This window comes from Typopeltis vanoorti, chromosome 25 (assembly GCF_054136105.1).
Source record: "Typopeltis vanoorti isolate ZY-2024b chromosome 25, IOZ_Tvanoo_1.0, whole genome shotgun sequence".
Lineage (NCBI taxonomy): Eukaryota > Metazoa > Arthropoda > Arachnida > Uropygi > Thelyphonidae > Typopeltis > Typopeltis vanoorti.
In genome coordinates, this window is record NC_143573.1 from 46,239,520 (window position 1) to 46,258,629 (window position 19,110).

At 36.7% G+C, this 19,110-nt stretch overlaps 1 protein-coding gene across 2 annotated transcripts in view; it reads right to left on the reverse strand.

The window, feature by feature from the left end:
• Positions 1–8,530: 8,530 nt before the first annotated feature.
• Positions 8,531–19,110, reverse strand: part of LOC150092709 (uncharacterized) — a 34,052-nt gene continuing 23,472 nt past the window's right edge. For both annotated transcript variants that reach the window (XM_090414792.1, XM_090414791.1), the window contains exon 2: positions 8,531–18,199. In XM_090414792.1, the coding sequence (XP_090270918.1) occupies positions 16,470–17,825 (1,356 nt within the window). In that variant the 5' untranslated portion in view covers positions 17,826–18,199 and the 3' untranslated portion in view covers positions 8,531–16,469. The remainder of the gene's footprint in view (positions 18,200–19,110) is intronic.

A 19,110-nucleotide genomic window follows, 5' to 3' on the forward strand; every position in this document is an offset into this window, starting at 1 on the left:
GCTGGGTAAATAATGTCCCATTTAACTTGCATTCGTCTTCCAAAAAAGAAAGGACTTTATAAGATGGACTAGATCCAATGGAATGCAGCCTAAAATTAGCTTGTATAGAAGTCCAAAGCACCATGGTTTGTCGAATGCCTTTTCTAAGTCAAGAAAAACTGCTCCGGTGTATTGGTGCGAATTGTAGCTGGTGGTAATGAACTCAATTAGTCTATGGATTTGTGAGTAGTGCTGTGGAGTTTACGAAAACCAAACTATTCTGTAGGAAGGATATTTATCTTGTTTACAGACTTGAATTTTGGAAAGGATGACTTTTTCAGGAATTTTTTTTGCCGAAATTGGAAATCAGACTGATGGGATGATAACTTTGTGGCAGCTGTGGGTTCTGGCCAGGCTTATAAATAGGAAACACATCTGCCAGCTTCCATGCAGAGGGAAAGTATTGGAATCTGAGAATGGCATTTATTATTGTTGTAAGGTGTACAATGGCCTTTCGGGCAGCACTTTAATAACTTTATTAGGAATGCCGTCAGGGCCAGGAGCTTTTTAATTCTTTAAATTCTGTATAATGTCAAAAATTTTGGCTGGAGAAGTGGGTGCGAGTTAGCTGGTACATGTATCAGACCGTTTTAGCACGTGTCTGACGTGCGGTGGATTTTATATGATTGAAATTTTGGTCATCATTGAAATTTGGAGTATAAGCTGCACTGTTTTTCTAAATTTTTAACTATAGTTTTGGCTTTCTCAGCATCTGAGTGAACAATGCATAGATTCGATTTGAGAGGGGGGGGGAGTTTTATTTTTGATATTTCTTAACCGTTTCCAAATGGTTTGTTTTCCCATAATTTGCTTCTGTGGGCTTTTAGTGCATCTCTCACTGCATTATTCAGTTTGTTGAGAAACTTTTTATCTTGGGAAGTTCTTGTATTATGGTATCGTTTTCTTGTCTTATTTTTTTCCCTGATTAGGTTCAGTATATCTTCTGGTAGTCGTTTAGGCTTAGAAACAGTTGTATTTGAGGTGATAGATAAGGCTGCACTGATTTGTTCTGTCAGTTTGACGGCAGGAATTCGATTTCTTCCTTGGAGTTAATACAAGGAGCAGAGCCAAAGCGGTTTGGGAGAAAATTGGATAAATTTTCCCAAGGTATGAAGGTGTGAGGTGGAGGGCACAGTCCCTTCTAATAGCCCAATTGGAGCAGAATAGGGTTGTGGTCAGAGGTTAATTTGTTTAGAATCCAGGTTGTACAGCAATTTAACATTTTGGAGGACAACTATATCCAGGACATCAGAGAAGCCAATAGGACTGTGATGAGTTAGTACTGAAGGACCAGCCACAGCTATACAATTGGAACTTGAGTACTTAAACACTATGCAGCAATTTTTGTTGGTAGATTTACTGCTCCAGGCAGAATGTTTTGCATTGAAGTCTCCGGCGATAATGACCGGTCCTTTAACTCTGAGGACGGCGTCCAGATCCGAGGTCAGCAATGCTTTTGATGGAGGGTTGTAAGCAGCAAAAAAGTTTGTAATATATATCTGATTATATCTATTATTGAATTCCTGAATTTCCAACACTTTGTTTTTGAGACCCTTGGTGTTCCAAGCGATAATCCTAAGAGAATATGGAGTGAGTTTTTTCCCTATGGATCAGATAGTGCAGATAATACGGATTAAGTTTGCTGTAAAAATCTTTTTGTGGTGCTTAGTGATGGATTGGAGTTGCTGAAATCCTGTAGCATATTTGCAAGAGAAGAGGTGATAAGAGCTGTTAGATTTGGATGTGGATTAGCCAGGTTCTGGACTATCTCTTTGGAGTGGGCCACATCGGCATGTGTTCTCGTTTGATGTTGAAGATTTGTCCTCTTGAGGGGTTATGGTGGGTGGGCACCTGTTGCCCTGTTCTCACTATTGGGGGACTGAGGAGTTTGTATTTCAGTAGCTCTCGTATTAGATGACGAGGTAGGTTGACTGTTTGAGTCGTTCCATCTGTTTTTGGGGTGATGAATACACCCTCTATAGTTAGCAGGGTGAGGCCCGCCACAAATAGCGCATTTAGTTGGTGTGGTGTTTGGTTTAGATTTTTTTCAGAGGTAAGTGAAAACGTATGATACTGTATACCTCTTGCGTCCATTTCCTTTGTAAGATTTCTAAAGTCAGTCACCGTGACAGGCTGGATTTTTATGCCCTTATCTACATTTTTGGCCCAGCTGTAGTTTATTTGCAGATTAGCATGGTGGTTCTTAGGGTTGTCCATCACTGTTTTATCCTTTGGATGATCAGTGCCACCTTCTCATTGCAGGAGGCAGAGGAGTCTAAATTGGGAGCGTCTTCATCCATACCAACATTTGTTGGTTTAGAAGAGATTTTGACTTCTTACGAGCGTGGAGACCCACGCAATATTCACCCATCGACTCCTTGATCAGATGGATTAGAGGCAGAGACCACTAGATTAAGCGTTTCCTCCTTTGAGGAGTCTTCATTCTCTTCATCATCAGCCCCAGGTAAAGAATACAGGTTTAGATAGCCAGGCCATTCATGTTCAAATTTTTTAACTTTTTAACAGAAGTGAATGCTAGCCCTTTATCGAGTGAGTCAATGATGATGTTGGGATCGATCATACTTTCAGGCCATTTAAACTTGAACTTTTTTTTGAAGTTTGTTTATGAAGATAAGAGTAAGTCAATGACAGCATCTATGTCGAGAACGCTCATATCGATTTAATTGCGTATGAACGCAAGTGGAAATCCCGCACGTCTAGGGACCTGCCAGCAGAAATTCCGTAGAGAATCCCAGAGCTGCTAAGGACTGCCAGCAATACCGAGCGTTCGCAAAACGCGCGAAGCAGTAGCAATTAGTGGGGGACTGCGAGATTCAGGACCTGCCTTGTCCCTTCTTTCCACCAAGTGTAGACCGCTAGTCGAAATCTCCTACTAGAGGTGGAAAACTATTGACAGGCACATAGCAGGGAACAGGAGAGGACCTGGGAAAATTGCATTAAAAGCCAGTCTTAGTCGCCGACTAGAGGAAATTTTTCTAAGCCTTTTTTCGACCGGTTCCCGAGTTAGTCGATCTCTGGCACGGGCAAGCGGGTTTTTCCTCTCGGAAACTCAAGTTTTTCGTCCCGTAAACTCAAAAAAATCGACCGTAGAACCCACATTATTTCAGACATTAAATATTTGTGTTAGGAACAACGAGATGGCGGCACATTTGAGCCGTCTCTCTTCACTGTGTACTGCTTAATTAGTGATAGCCTTGGGCCATCTATCTCTGATTGGTACCAGTGGAGATTGAAATGCCCACTCAGTCTCCAAAAGTTAGATGGGGCTAAATGGCCTCGCCTACTCCCCGTATACGGGAATAAAAAGGCGTTAGCTTAGCCAGTCTTATCTTGCACTCCACTATCTAAAATCAAAACTCATTCTCCTCCAGAATGCAGATCCATTTCTTTCTTACTTATTGAACTCTAATGACACATTCTGATATTGCATTGCTCGAGTATTTTTTAATCTTTCCCATGTACTGATGCTCCTTCCTGTCTAGCAATTGATACCATAGCATTGAACCACTTATTCTTAGAAAGTCATAATTCCATGCTTTGTAGTGCAGTGTGTAACCTTTTCTGAATGGAACATTTATATATCTAGCAAATTTCGAGGTCAGTAGAGCATGATCACTGTCACCAACCACAGACAGAATGGTCATGTCTTTAACAAACTTCCAAGCAATGCAACAATTTTGTCTTCCTTATTCTAAAACAAATGACATTCATACACCCTCTGTCTAAAAAGAAACCGGACTTTTCGAAAATAGAAGAAACTAGTGGTGCAACCGGTTGTATCTTTTTGTTGTCGAAAGCGGCAACCTTCATTAGTGTTGTGTCAACTATTTATGACATCTGTTTCATTAGAAGCGGAGTTATAGAGCCACGAGTGACTGTGTTTTGACGAACGGTCGGAAAACGAGATTCACACAGAGAGCTGCGATTGACATTTGTGTTAAACTTGGTAAAAGTTTTACCGAAACTTGCGTTTTGGTAAAACTTTTCAGCTTAAATCACAGTTTAATAGTGATTTAAGCGATTTCAAAGTGGTCGTGAGATGCCTGAGGACGACGAAAAGCCGGGCCATCCAAAAATTGGACTGAGCGAAGTTAACATCCAAAAAGTGCGTGATTTCATCGAAGAAAACCCGAAACGAAATCGTCCGTGAAATTGACTGAAGATGAATTGGGGATTCCAAATCAACTGTGAACATTTTGATCGGGAGTTTGGGACTTCGTAAATTGAATTCGCGATTTGTTCCCCACAAGTTGACCGACGACCAAAAAATGTATCGATTTGAACAGTGCAAGCACCTCATTAAAACCGCTCGTAAGGACTCAAACTTCCTTGAAACGATCGTCACTGGTGACGAAACTCGGAGTTTTGAGTATAAGCCCGAAACAAAGCTCTTGAGTGGAGACCACCAGAAGAGGAGCATCGGAAAAAAAGTCACTTGGAGAAGTCAAAAGTAAAGACAATGCTGATTTGTTTCTACGATTCCAAGGGCATTATCAAAGAATTCGTTCTGCCTGGCCAAACAGTCAATGGTGAGTTTTATTTCAAAGCGATTGATAGCGAGAATTCGTCGCCCACAGCATGAATATCGTGATGACTGACCGTTTGTGAAACCCACTGTCACTATAACTCTGCTTCTAATGAAACAAAATGTCATAAACAGTTGATACAACACTAATGAAGATTGCCGATACAACAGGTAGCGCCAATAGTTTCTTCTATTTAGAAAAGTTCGGGTTTCTTTTTGGATTTGGATAGAGGGTGTAAATATATAATGTAATTCAATTTTGACTCTATAATTAGTCCTACCTATACCATCCTTCAGCTGACTTCTGTACACCTTATCCTTGGCTGCTCCTCTTTATCATTACCAGTTTTCTATTTTCTCTAGCTTCAACTATTCTGCTTGTATCTTAGGCCATGCCATTCCTATGTTGACTACACTCATATATGCATTTATTACTGCTTCCGGTATCCACTCACCTTAAGCCATGTCTCACTAGCCACCCTGAGCCCCTCCACAGTTTTTTTTTCCTCTTGTATTCCCAACGCTCACAGTGCTCTCCTCTCTGTTCAGATATCGTCTCTCCACTCTCTTGTTTATTCACATCAATTTCATCTGATTCCGTCATTTTTATCATTACTCACCCTTCCAGCAACAGTTTTTCCAACTGACTTACACAAAATTCAATTAAATACTGTTTATCACTCTAATGTGGTTCCATGTCACACAGATTCATCCCATATGCTCACAAATCTCATTTTTTCTCACATAACATAGCATTCATAATTTTTGCTCACCATCTTAACTGATCTTTTTCGTACCTCACCAGCATACTGATGATACACTTTTTTACTATTTATATATCGGAAATATATGACTTTTGCATTACTTCAACCCTGGTATTTCTTCCACTTATATAAGAACAAGAACCTCAATAATGGTCAAAACTGGTCTGGGTAGCGGCCCTTCCCATAATGCATACTATACATACGTCTGAAATGGGGGGGGGGGGGCTTTGCATTATGGAATACTAAAGCAATTGATGTGAAGTCATTCACCTCTATATACACAGCCCAGCTGTGAAGGCGCTTCACAGCTATCTGTGAACTGTTAACCTTTGAGGCTGGATGGATTATAATCCCGTGGATTTCTATCCCTTCATCGCTAATGGGGGTTGGCTAAGTGAATAAAAGATTATCGAGCATCTGGCTCGCCTGATTTTGGGTGGTGTGGGAGTGCTTGTACCGATGAGCAGAGCTGCTTTCGGGCTCTTGTTTCCACCATAGTTGGATGACTCTTGAATGAGTTGATTGGGGCGAGTAGCTGCTTGTGTAAAGTATGTAAAGGCAATTCCACGAAGAAACGTGGATATATCTGGTATGTTAGCGTCTCTGTGGAGAAGGGCATTCCTGATAAACCAGAGCATCGAAAATCATACGGAGACACTTATTTTGTATAACTTATAATTTTTTGATGTTGCTGGGGGAAAGTGTGACCCCAAGCAGGTGATCCATATGTTAAAGTGGGTCTGATAATTGACTTTTAAATCCATAGCTTCTTCGGTTGAGAAGAGAGTAGAGCTGGCCAATTGCAGAATTGGCTTTATTGCATGCATATACAATGTGAAGGTTAAAAAACTGAGGCAGTTATCTAGTTGTATACCTATACATGGTTTTGGATTTCCATGGAATAGCTGTGTTGAAAAGTTTGATTTCACAAGTGGGATGCTTTCTGTCTTGTAAAAAGGATGGCAGTGCTTTTGTCAGCATTAACATCTGTCCTCCATTTCCTAAACCGATTTTTCAGGTTTGTTGCTGCATAGCTAAGTGTGGTCTGAGAGATTTGCCATATTGTCCACATAGCTAGCTATTGTGGTTGATGCCGTGCTTGAGACGTGTGCAATGAAGATGTTAAAAAGCAGCAAGTCTTGGGGAACACCTGCAGCGATTCTTTTCGATGAGGATCTGATTCCAAGCAGCTTGACTTGAAATTTCCAGTCTTTTAGAAAGGAGTCAATGAGTTTAGTAAGGTAGAGTGGAATGTTGGATGTAAGTAATTTGTAAATAAGGCCTTTATGCCAAACCTTATCAAAGCCAACGTCTAAAATGATAGCTTCTCTATGTTGTCTCCAATTAAAACCAGTTGTTATACACTCCATCAATCTGTGAACTTGTTGAGTAGTGTTATGCCCAATATGGAACCCAAATTGTTCTTTCAGAATCAGGTTGTTTTTGTTCACCTCAACTTGCTGATGACTGAGAATGACTTTTCCCGCAATTTTTCCCCCAGGCATGACAGGAGGCTAATGGATCTATAATTTTACAGAAATTGCAGTGCCTTTCCTGGCTTGTGAATGAGGATTATATCTGCTTGTTCCAAGTGAGTGGGAAAATAATTGAATCTGAGTATTTTGTTTATGATGGCTACCAGATGCATAACTGCTTGACGTGGGAGCCTTTGTAGTCTTATTAGTAATCCCGTCAGGAGCTGGGCCTTTTTGTTATCGAGTTTTCTGATTATGGAATAAACTTCTCTAGGCAAAGTATGACAAATATTTTCTCGGCTGACGGAGCGTGCAGCAGACATGCTGGTGGATTTTTTCGATGAATACGCAGAACGATACTGATTTGATGGGGTGAAGCATAAATGCTTTTCATATTCCCCTTTGTCTAAGAGGGAAGTTCTTTGAATGGAGTTATTGAGCTTTAAGCTCTCCCTGGAAGGGCAGCAAGATTAGCTGTGTTCAGCTGAGCAAATTGACTTGGATCTTTTGTATTTGCAGAATTCTGCTTCATTGTAGTCTGAAGGTTGATTGATCAGCAGGTTTGGATGATTGTTTGTCTTGGTGAAGAATTTTTCTGCTAGATCATGGAGGAGGGATGTGAAGTAAGGAATGTTGACTTCTCTGTGAATCCGGGAGTTTCTGATAAACCATGGGGCATCCAGAATCATTCTCAGGCATTTGTTCTATATTCTCTGCAGCTTTTGAATATTTGCATTCGAGGTATGGCTCTATGCAGGAAATGTGTAAGTGATGACTGGGCATATTACCATCCTGCATACGAATAGTTTGTTCCGAGTATCCAGTTTGCTTCTGTTGATCATGGGGTAGAGCTGTGCGATTGCTTTGGATGTCTTCGAGCTTATGTGTTTTAAATACCTGGTGAACTGGAATTTTTTGCCAAGCATGACCCCAAGATATTTGGTTGCTTTTCCATGGAATCTTGACTCCTAGCAGATGTATGTCTTCCTTGGTCTGAAACTTCTTTTTAGTGAACAGTATGGCTGAACTCTTCTGTGGGTTTGCTTGAATCCTCCAGTCGATCAACCATTTCTCAAATGTATGAATACTTCTGTATGAGTCTTCTGATAGCTAGTTTGGGGCTGAGAGATCTTGCTAACAATGCAGTGATTGTTGAACTTGGGTTTTGAGGGATATCGGTTATGTAGATAGAAAATAGCTGGGGGGAGCAGAAGTGAGGCCTGCGGCACACCTGCCAGGCTCTTGCATCTGGTTGACAGTTTTTTATTTTGATTTGCATAAATCTTTGAGCTATGTCAACTATTTTTACTAGATTAGTTGGTATATTGAATATGATGAGTTTGTAGAGAAGACACTGATGCCACACCTTATCAAAAAGCCTTCGCAGCATCTATAAAGACCACAGCTGTGTGGAGGTTCCAGTTGAAGCCTTTAATGATAAATTCGACGAGTCGGTGTATCTGTTCTACAGTGCTATGGATTTTTTTTTGTTGTTGTTGGAGCTGTTGCAAGGGAGCCAAGCATAAAAGCTCTTACAACTATCATGCAATTTCCAAAACTGGTAATTCTATAACTTGTTATAATTACCTTATACAGATTTTCAATGGAATAAAATCGTGAATTTTCAAATCAGCGTTAGAAGCATGATAAAAAAATTAATTCAAGCATAAACATACACATCTTCATTATATTAAAGATAACTGAACTTTTCAGGTTGCAATTTTTTTTTTATTTTACATTACACTTTTGTTCTCTTATAATTTCCTTTATATGAATTTTTCAATGCTCAGCACAATTAGAGATAGATAACATTAACCACTGAGTTCAATTTATTTTGAAATATATTTTCTTGTACTTCTGCAACTCTTAGGTAGCTGAAATTGCATTATATAACAGTCTCCCATAATAGAGTTAGTTTATTTTATTTTTTTTAATGATTCTGTAATTTCAAATTCATGTCATTCATCACACCAAATTGAAATCAAATTAATTTTATACTATAACCAAGATTTAGCTAAACTGGAATTGAAAGAAATTATACAGTTTGCTACACAAGGTAAACACAAACATTCTTGTTAGAAATAATGCACTTCGAAGAATATAGAGTGAAACCATTCAAAACTGTAATGTAAGAAAAAGAAATGTGGGAACATTCACTGCATGTTCCACCTTTCTTTTTCATACAACCATATAGTTGTATGCCATAATGTTTTAACAAGTGATTTTATGCTCTGCAGATGATATAAATGCAGCAAAATATCACCAAATACTTATATTGTTTTAAAATCTTGTGATGAGTGACCACTGTTAAAATAACATGAATGATAACACACTCTTGTTACACATCTAAACAATATACAAAATAAAATAACTTGAAGGAGATCTTCAATAAGTTTCAATATGCTAGTTGGAGTCAATGAAGTTAGTTTGTTTTAATTAGCAATTAATTAACATTAACATATAATAGCAGTAATTAACAATTAATTACTGTTATTACATGATGCCTAGAAGGTGAACAAGGACTCATTGTGGGAAGGGAAGGCATTCTACAATTTTAAGCCTCCATATACAACATGCCATCCATCAAGTACAAACCATGTCATTATTCACTACCAATTGTATTTTTTGTTTGTAAATTCAATGTGTACTAAGGCTGATTTTTATGAAAAACCAGAGTTTCTGGAGAAAAAACTTTGCTACCTCCATATGAGATCATCTAACTCACCTTCAACTGAAAAAGCCCATATAAAGATTCCTCTCATCACGATGAGAATCAAGCTCAGGTCTTTACCAACTGAAGGGCATAATGCCAAATTAATTTGCTGCCAAGTGAAATAGATTTCTACAAGTGTCTCTAATTCAGAATATTTATAAAAATAATGAAGTGGTACACATTTTTATTACTTTAAATATGTGATTTCTTCATTAATTCAACTTTTGTATCTCTTCTGGGTAAGGCTCCCAAGTTCATGCAACTCAATAAAGGCAAAACTTGTCTGGATACTGGCAGTCCTCCCATAATGCAATGCATTATGTTTATCCAAAAGAAAGTTTGCTTTGCATTATGGGACAATATTAATGCAGCTGATCTGAAGTCAACAGCTTCTATATACAAGTAGCCTAGGTGTGAAGATACTTCGTGTGCGAGTTTAATCTTGCTTTGTTTTCCTTCTGTGATTACTATTCTTAAATCATTTTCATGTCCCTTGGTTGGAAAGACCTGGGTTCAAATTCCATCTAGGACTTGAACCTTTATCCAAACTTTTCATCTGAAGGTGATTCAGCAAGTCTCATGTGGAGTTGGTAGAGTTTTTCCTCATGGAAAGTAGAGTTTTTTTTTTTCCTGCAACTAGACAAACTGGCCAGGAGAACACACACAAACTGACAGACAAAAAAACGTTACTAATAGCATTATCCTAGTTTAATAATATGGTGTCATACCTTGCCTGTATGGGCCTTGTAACTATACACTCATATGCAAATTTGCTAACTAATCTGTGTCAATAAATATCCGGAAGATAAGGCTTATCCGCAAATGTAAATTCAATTCAAGAATATGATTTAAAGATACCAGTTATATTTTAACTAAGGACTGGTGGCCAGATAATGTAGAAACAGTCGATAGTATTCAGCAGACCTTTCTACATAGATCCTCATATATCATGTAAAGCAAATTAGTGTATTATACACACAGTTATTTAAGGAAAAAATATATAATGTATTAATATAAACACACATTTCTAAAGAGCATCTTGTAATTTCCTTCGTAATGTTTGTTTCAGTCTATTCATGCTTCATGTAGCAGTCGCACATATCTGTGGACAAACCAGAAATATGTTTGTCCACTCTGAAGCTGTAGTGATTTACTCACAAAATGTGTTTTTACTACCAAATACTTTTTTTTCATGGAATATGATGTGTATAGTCTGCTTATTATGCCTATTATAATATTAATAATCAAAATGTGTTGAAATGGCAGCGAATTATCTACCAAAGTTCACAGCAAGCTAGAAGCTATCTGTTTCATTTGTAGCGATAAAAAAACTGCTTTTTTGACAAGGAGCAGAAAGAACAAATGTAAATGAGATAACTCATCTGCATTCATGTACTCTCAGGCCAACAGAAGACTTCAGTTGTTATTCAGGAAAAGTAAATGATAATAATAAAAAATCACCAGATACATTTTCATTCCCAAAATTGAGCAGGAAGTACTCTTTCCAAACTGTTTAGATATCTCCAATTTCACCATAAAAAATGAGTGCATTCCCACAGTATGCTAGATAAGAAAATGTTTGTAATTAGCATACATGTTTTGCATTTTACTGAGTTGCAGAATTAAAACTGTTTCTTTCAAGAGGTAAAAAAATATCATGTTTGTGCCAAACATCAAGTAACTCTAGAATCAGCTGAAAAGAAACCTAGAAAAAATCTCCCTAGTCAGTAATTAGAATCAAATCATTAATGATTCTTAAATTATTATTATGATGATGATTCAGGCCTCCATGGAGTCAAGACTTGTAGTGGGAGGCCCACCCTAGAAAACAAAGTCTATCATACCACTCTGTGAATCCATCTCTTACCATTCTATCAGGTAATGCATTCCACAGTTCAATCACCCTCCATGCAAAGAAACCACTCCTTACCCACTTGCTCACAACTTCCTTTTGTAACTTCCAAGGATGGTCCTTGTCCTTGCTCCTTCCCCCTGTTCCACCCAACGACAGAACTCCCCAGTAACTACCTCTCAACAGTTTAAAAGTCTATCACATCCCCTCTCATATCTATCAAACTCTGCAACCCACATTCCCTTGGCCTATCATCATAACATTGTATAGTTATATCATCTTTGTTATCTGCCTCTGCACTCTTCCCATGGTTAATTTATCACCTTGAAATCCCAGGGACCAAATTTGAGCACAATAGTCCAGGTGTGGTCTGATATTGCTCCCAAAACACAATACTCTGATACCTATCAGATAGCCGATTCCAAATCCAGTTCACTAACCTGATATATATTTTTTTCTTTACCCAAGCATGGACATGCAAAAATTTCTGCATAAAGTATCTTCAGAATGAGACTAATTGTAAAGGAAAGATATGACTTTACATCAAATTGCTCTAATGCTCAGTACTAACAGTTTTAACCTTTAGAGAGGTCTCATCAGTTTAAGCTAGTGGAGATACTGAGGACAATCAATGTAGAAGTCATATTTTCCATACAGAAGTAGCAAAACAGAAAATCATTACATTATTAAAATAGTTTGGATTAGAGATAGTCGTAGAAAATTTTATTATCGCTTGGTCACAAAGTAAATTATGTTTGCTCACACTTGCAATAAAGGATTAAAACAAGAATATAATTCCTTGTCTAGTATAAATTACTTCGTAACCAAGAAAAAATCTTTATACAACTATAATTAATGGTTTTTCATCTGCAAACAGTTTACTTTGTAACCAAGCAAAAATGCTTTCTACAACTATCTCTAATCCAAACTATTTTAATAATGTGATGATTTTCTGTTTTTCAGTTAGTTCTATAAACCTAGCTGCACAGAAGATGTTGCTATACAGGCAACAAAATAAACTATATTCATTAACTCAATTACCATATCAAAATTTTTAAATTCTCCTTTCAATGGTTTACATTTTATTTCTGGGAATTGTTTTAATTTTGTTGGAAACCACTAAGATATGCTGTTGTAATCAAAAATATTTCCCAAGATGTTTCAAATTTTACAATCAGCAGTGAAACAAAAATTTAAGAAAGTTATTTAAGTATTCAGAGTAATTTTGTTATAAAAAGGAAATGAATATTATTTGCAGCAATTAAAAATATATTTCTCAATCACTAAAATTTAAAAACAGAAAACTTTTATCAAGCAACTAACTTCCAAACACAGTATCAATAGATAATCATAATTTAGTTTTAGAAAACTTTTCTAGTTGATTATAAATTAAATTAAACTTGCCAAGAAATTATATTCTTGTGTGTGTAAAAAAATAAGATTTGCATGCGACATATCTTCAGAATATTATGCATTATGAGATGGTGACTACCCAGAATAGTTTCAACTTTTATTGAGGTCCCCATCAATGGGAACCAGACCAAGAGGAGATACCAAGGTTGAACTAATGCAGAAGTCTATTCTTGTAGAAAGGCTCATAACGTCAGTAATATATGGCTATTAAATTATTTAAGGAATTTACAACGTATATTGGAATATTAATTAAATGAAACTTTAATAAATACTTCCTATATTTCGGCAATGTCACATTGCCATCTTCAATGGGAACATATAACTATGACGCGAGCATGCAGGCACTACAAAAGGCAAATGAGGCAGAATAGAGAAACTATTGTTGTTCCTAAAGTCCTAATGGTGCCCCTTAGCAGAATGTATTGGGTTGTTGGGCTGATGTTCTCATGATGCAAGCTTCCCAAATTTATGGCAGTCTCATGCACCCAAATTTGTTGAGTTTAGAAAGTTTTTTTTAGAGCTGAGGCTGATTCCATGAACAATCTTTCATATTTAAACTTACTGCAATGTATTAATGTGGCTTTCTTCCAAAGTATTCTGTGGCAGGTATCCAGAGCATGGTCTGCAAGCCCAGAGTGGCTGTACTGATGAAACCAGATGTAGTCTTTATGTTCCAAAATCCTGACATTTGCTGCCCTGCCTGTTTGGCCAAAGTAAGACAGTTTACAGCTGCAAGGAACCTGGTATACCCCAGGTAGTCTAGGGGAAGTGGTTGGTCTTTGGTGGAGCAAATAAGGGATGCCAATTTTTTTATATGGTTTGTAACAAGAGGTTAGGTCATATTTTTTTAAGATTTTGGTTATTTTTTCCTAGGTGCCCAGAATATAGGGAATGGTGATGGGTTTAGTGTAATCTTTGTTATGAAGGGAGGGTTGTGGCTATCTGGTTTTAATATTTTTTGGGGGTTAAGAAAGTATTAAGGATGTGGTTTAGTTCAGTGGTTAGGGCATTGTCATCAGAACAGATAATTTTGCCCTGTGATATAGTGTTTTTATAACCCCATATTGTTGGGGGGGGGGGAGGGGGAGAAGGGTTTGCTAGTGAACGTATCTGCCTCTATGGATGGGTTTTCTGTAAACAGAGAACCAAGGATACATCAGGCTGGCGAGTGATTAGTGTCTAGAAAAGAGACTGTTGTTCTCCTCTTTTTCAAAGATGAACTGGATTCTGGGGTGTTGATTGTTTAAGTGTGTGTTAAGAATGAGTGGAGTGTATCTGAGCAGTGTGGCCAAAGAGTGAACAGATCATCGACATAGCAAAGCCAAACAGTCGGCTTTTGTGGGGCAGAATTTAAGGTTTTCTCTTCAAAAGTCTCCATAAAGTTGGCCAGGGGTGGGGAGGGTGGTGACCCCATGGCTGTCCCCCTCCATCTGTTTGTAGAATTTTCCTTACCAAACAAAATAGCCTGAGTTCATTGTGAACTGAAATAGGAATGAGATATCAGGAAGAAATTTGGCTCAGATGAGCTCTAAAGGTTTCCTTGAATGGGACATTTGTGAATAGGGAGGAGATGTCAAAACTGACCATTATGTTGGTATGTTGGAGTGAGAGGTTTTCTATACTGGCTTTGAAATGGGCTGAGTTTTTAATGTGTGATGGTGTGTTGCCAGTATAGTGCGAGCACTTTGGCTAATTTGTATGTGGGGGAATCAATGCCATCCACTATGGGACGTAATGACACATTTTGTTTATATATTTTTGGAAGTCTATAAATTCGGGGGGAGGGGGGGGTCTAGAGTTAAAAGGTTTTAGTTTGTTGGTAACTTCCACAGGCCAAGAAGTGACCTTCTTAAGGAGCCTTTGGCATGTTGTAATTTGGGAACTGGTTGGATAATACTCAATAGGGAGGTAGGTAGCCCGATCTAACAATAAAGCATTAAGCTTATTTGTGTAGTCCATTTGGTTGAGAACCACGGTGGCATTTCCCTTATCAGCTTTAGTGATTACTACTATTCTGTTTTTTTTTTTTTTTTTTTTCATTTCTTGTAGAGTTTTATATTCATCTTAGAATGTTGGTTTTTGGTGGTCTTGCTTTGGTGAGAACACCGGCTACATCCAATCTGATATTGTTGGCAATATGGTTTGGAAGGTTGAGGATACCAAGTTCTATTTGAATCATTATTTCTTTAGCTGGTATTTTCTTTGGAGATAAGCACCTCTGTAGCACAATTGGAAGAACGATAGTACGTTGCACCCTTCAATTAGAAAAGGCCAAAGTTCAATTCTCGTCATGATGGGAGGAATCTTTATATGGACTTTTTCAATTGAAGGTGAGTTAGCCAATCTCATACGGAAGTAGCAGGGTTTTTTCTCCCAGAAACTCTAGTTTTTCATCCCGCAATACAAACAAATCGGACCTTTAGAATACATGCAATTTACAGACAAAAATACTACCTGTGGTGGTGGGCAGTAGATGGCGTTGATGTAGGTGATTGATAGTACAGGTTCGGTGTAGTAATGGAGACAGTGTTGTATAGTAGGTGTCCTCCTGCAATGAATCTTTGGGCTTCTTGGAGCTGTCATGAATAATAATAATAAGAAGACGACGACAACGAAATTATGGCCAAGTGCCAGTGTGTTGAGTGCATCAGGCTTCAGAGTAACAGAAGAAAGGTTGACTACAGTATTAAGACGTTGTGGTTCAGAGTCCTTTTTCAAGTTTTCAAAGTCTTCTATACAAGGAGACTACACTTGTATAGAAGCTAATATTGCTTGTTGCTTACACTTGATAACATATTAAACAAGAATTTCTTGGCAAATTTAGTTCCATATAATTTAGTTTTATAGCTGGATGCTTTTTCTAGTACCAAATAATAAATTGAAAAAATAGCTTAAAATTCCCAACAAATATTTTTCTGTTTTGCAAGAAAAGGGAAAATTTGAAATAGTACTACAGAAGAACCCAATAGTTTTGGACCAGCTACTAATGAAACATTAACTAATAATATTCCTGAAAGCTTTAAAAAAATGCAGGAGTCAAACACTGCTACTACTTTTCAAGAAACAACACCCATTTACTATTAATGATGTGACAATAACACTCACTGCTACCTTTAAACAAGAAAATATTTGTTACAAGAAGAAATTATAGTCTATAATTTCTTCTTCAGAGATTTTTTAAACTGGGCTCTGAATTCACGTTAACAATAAAATGATTTCATACAAATGATACGAAATATTTCACATTTAAAATATTTTTCATTTAGATGATTGTTTTTTTATTTAACTGCTTTTAATTTATTTATAAAAACTTATACATATTTTTGGGACAATAACATGTTTCATATTTGTTACATATTTCTGTAAAGTGAAAATTATTATCGCTAGATACCATTTGTCTATCTCAGTAGCATAGCTGGTAACAGTCAGTGCTTGTTTATGGCAAACAGTGCAGGTTCAAATTGTGCATAAGGAATTGCATGTTTGTAAAAGTCTATTCAGAAGAACTTTGCAAATTTATAAGGCTTGTCCTTTAATTAAAGAAAATGAAATTTCAGATATTTTTCACTGCTATGAAATATTTTGTTTAGCATAAAATGAAGTGATCAAAGCCAAAGTTTTCCTAATTTATGTCAATTGCAGTATTTTATTTGACAGGACTAGCAAATCAGCTACCAAGAATTTCATCAGAGAGATGTACATCATCTGTACACATATTTATGAGGTTTTCATGTGAAGGTGAATATGGAAATGATTTATTAACAAAATCGGACACGAAAGGTGTTTCTTGAGCATGAACCTTTACATGATCTTCGAGATGTGATGACTTCGAAAATGATTTCCCACACTTTTCACAAGTAAAAGGATCATCTTTGGTGTGAATTCTTGCATGGTATTTGAGATGCGATGACTGTGAAAATGATTTCTCACATATTTCACAAGTAAAAGGTTTCTCTTTAGTGTGAACTCTTTTGTGTTCTTTGACACGTGATAATCGTGAAAATAATTTGCCACAGATTTCACAGATAAAAGGTCTTTCATTTGTGTGAATTCTCTTGTGCATTTTGAGCGATGATGAATATGGAAATGATTTGTTACAGGTATCACAAGTGAATGGTTTCTCTTTAGAGTGAACTCTATTGTGTAATTTAAGATCAGATGATTGAAAAAATGATTTATTACAGACATCACAGGTATACGGTCTCTCATTTGTATGCATTCTTACATGTCTGTTGAAGTATGAGCAAGATGAAAATGACCTACCACAGATTCCACATGTAAATGGCTTTTCTTTGGTGTGAACCCTTATGTGTTCTTTGATATGTGATGAGCGTGTAAATGATTTGCCACATATTTCACACTTGAAGGGTTTTTCATTCGAATGAATTCTTTTGTGTAAGGTTACATCAAATGATTGAGAAAATGCTTTACCACACACATCACATTTGAAAGGTTTCTCATTCGTATGAATTCTTTTGTGTATTTTGAGAGATGATGCATATGAAAATGAATTGCCACAGATTTCACATTTGCAAGGTTTCTCTTTAGTGTGAGTTCTTTGATGTGATTTGAGAGATGATGAACATGCAAATGAATGGCCACAGATTTGACAGTTGAAAGGTTTTTCTTCTCTGTGAATTCTTGTGTGCGTTTCAAGAAGTTGCGAAGTTGAAAAACATCTGCCACATATTTCACACTTGAAAGGTATTTTGTAGTGAAATTTTGTGTGTCTTCTAAGGGATGATGTACATGTATATGACTTGCCACAGACTTCACATATTAGTTTCTCATTATGAATTCTTTTGTGTTCTCTCAGATGTGATGACTGTGAAAATAACCTGCCACATATTTCACAAACAAAAGGTTGCACTTTTGTGGAAATTTGTGTATGTTCTTCCATATCTGTTTGGGGAAATGCCATTTTACTTATTTCACATGAAAAATCCATTGCTGCAGGAATTATTTTGGTCTCGATATTATTCTGTGTAGCTGAATCATCATTAAATGAGTTTTCCATCATCATGTGTGATATTTTTCTGTGTTCTGCTAAGTTTATAATTTTGTGCAGCAGTTATTTCCCCCCCCCCCCCAAATTAAGATGAATGGAAAAATTCTGAATCGAGATTTTTTTGTGTTAGTGACAAAAAAACTGATCATGTGATTGCAGCATGTAATGATATCCATCTGGAACAAACATCAACATTATAGAAATAATCGTTTTACATATTAGTAATATTTTAATTCATTTCTTTCTTTTAAAGACTTTATGAATAACTCCATAAGTGTCATTTATTTCACTTGTTTTTCTCTTTCTGGATTTTTAAGCCTGTTTGCTGATGCTTCATTTATTTAATGTTGTTCAACAAATATATATTCAGTCTTTATTAACATCGCCATCTAAGAAGAAAATAATTAAATTTTGATTATAAACTGGATATGCAAACATATACTGCATTAAATGTTCAACATTTCACAGATAAGACTACAAATAGTAGCAGTAATTAATTGATGATATTAAACAAATTATATGAAAAATAATTTTAAAAATTACAATTAATTGTAAATGTCAATTTAGCACATGCATACCAGAAATAATTTAAAGAAATGTATGGTGAACCTAGAACTGTAAGCTAATTTTTATTCTTCAGTGGTAAAAAAACATCCATACTTCGAGTTCTTTTTATTCAAACATGTACGGTTCTTTTCTAATCTTTGACCCCCCCCCCCCCATGGTGCCAGAAGATCATGGGGAGGTCAAGTTCAGTGTTACAACCCATTCCTATGTTGCTAACATATAATGCTTAGATTAATTTCTAATAGAAGTCTCACCCAATGTAAGTTTTCAATCCCAGTTCATGAGGTGTTATTAAAAAATAAATCTGCATGTATAATGAACTGCAAAATTGTAAAGTGAAAATAAAATTACAATTTGATATATAAAACTGAAAAGTTTGACACATGAAGATTCAAGGAATGGATTGCATGAGTATCTGTTTGGCAAACTGTTGACAAAGGAAAATTATTATTATAGTAACCAGATTGAATAAGCTCATTCTGGCAATAGGTTACTCTCACCCACTACTCTCCATGTAAAATATCTATTCTTTATAACCTTCTTTAACACATAACTGTATTGATAGCTTCTCATTCTTTTCCTCTCTCTCCATAATTCCACAATTTTCTCTTCTCATAATTTCTTCCATATTAAACTGGCAAAATTCCTTCACTAACTTCAACATCTCTATCATATCAGCCTTGTTCCTCCTATCCAACACTGCAACATTCCTCAACTACTCTGCATCATGAAC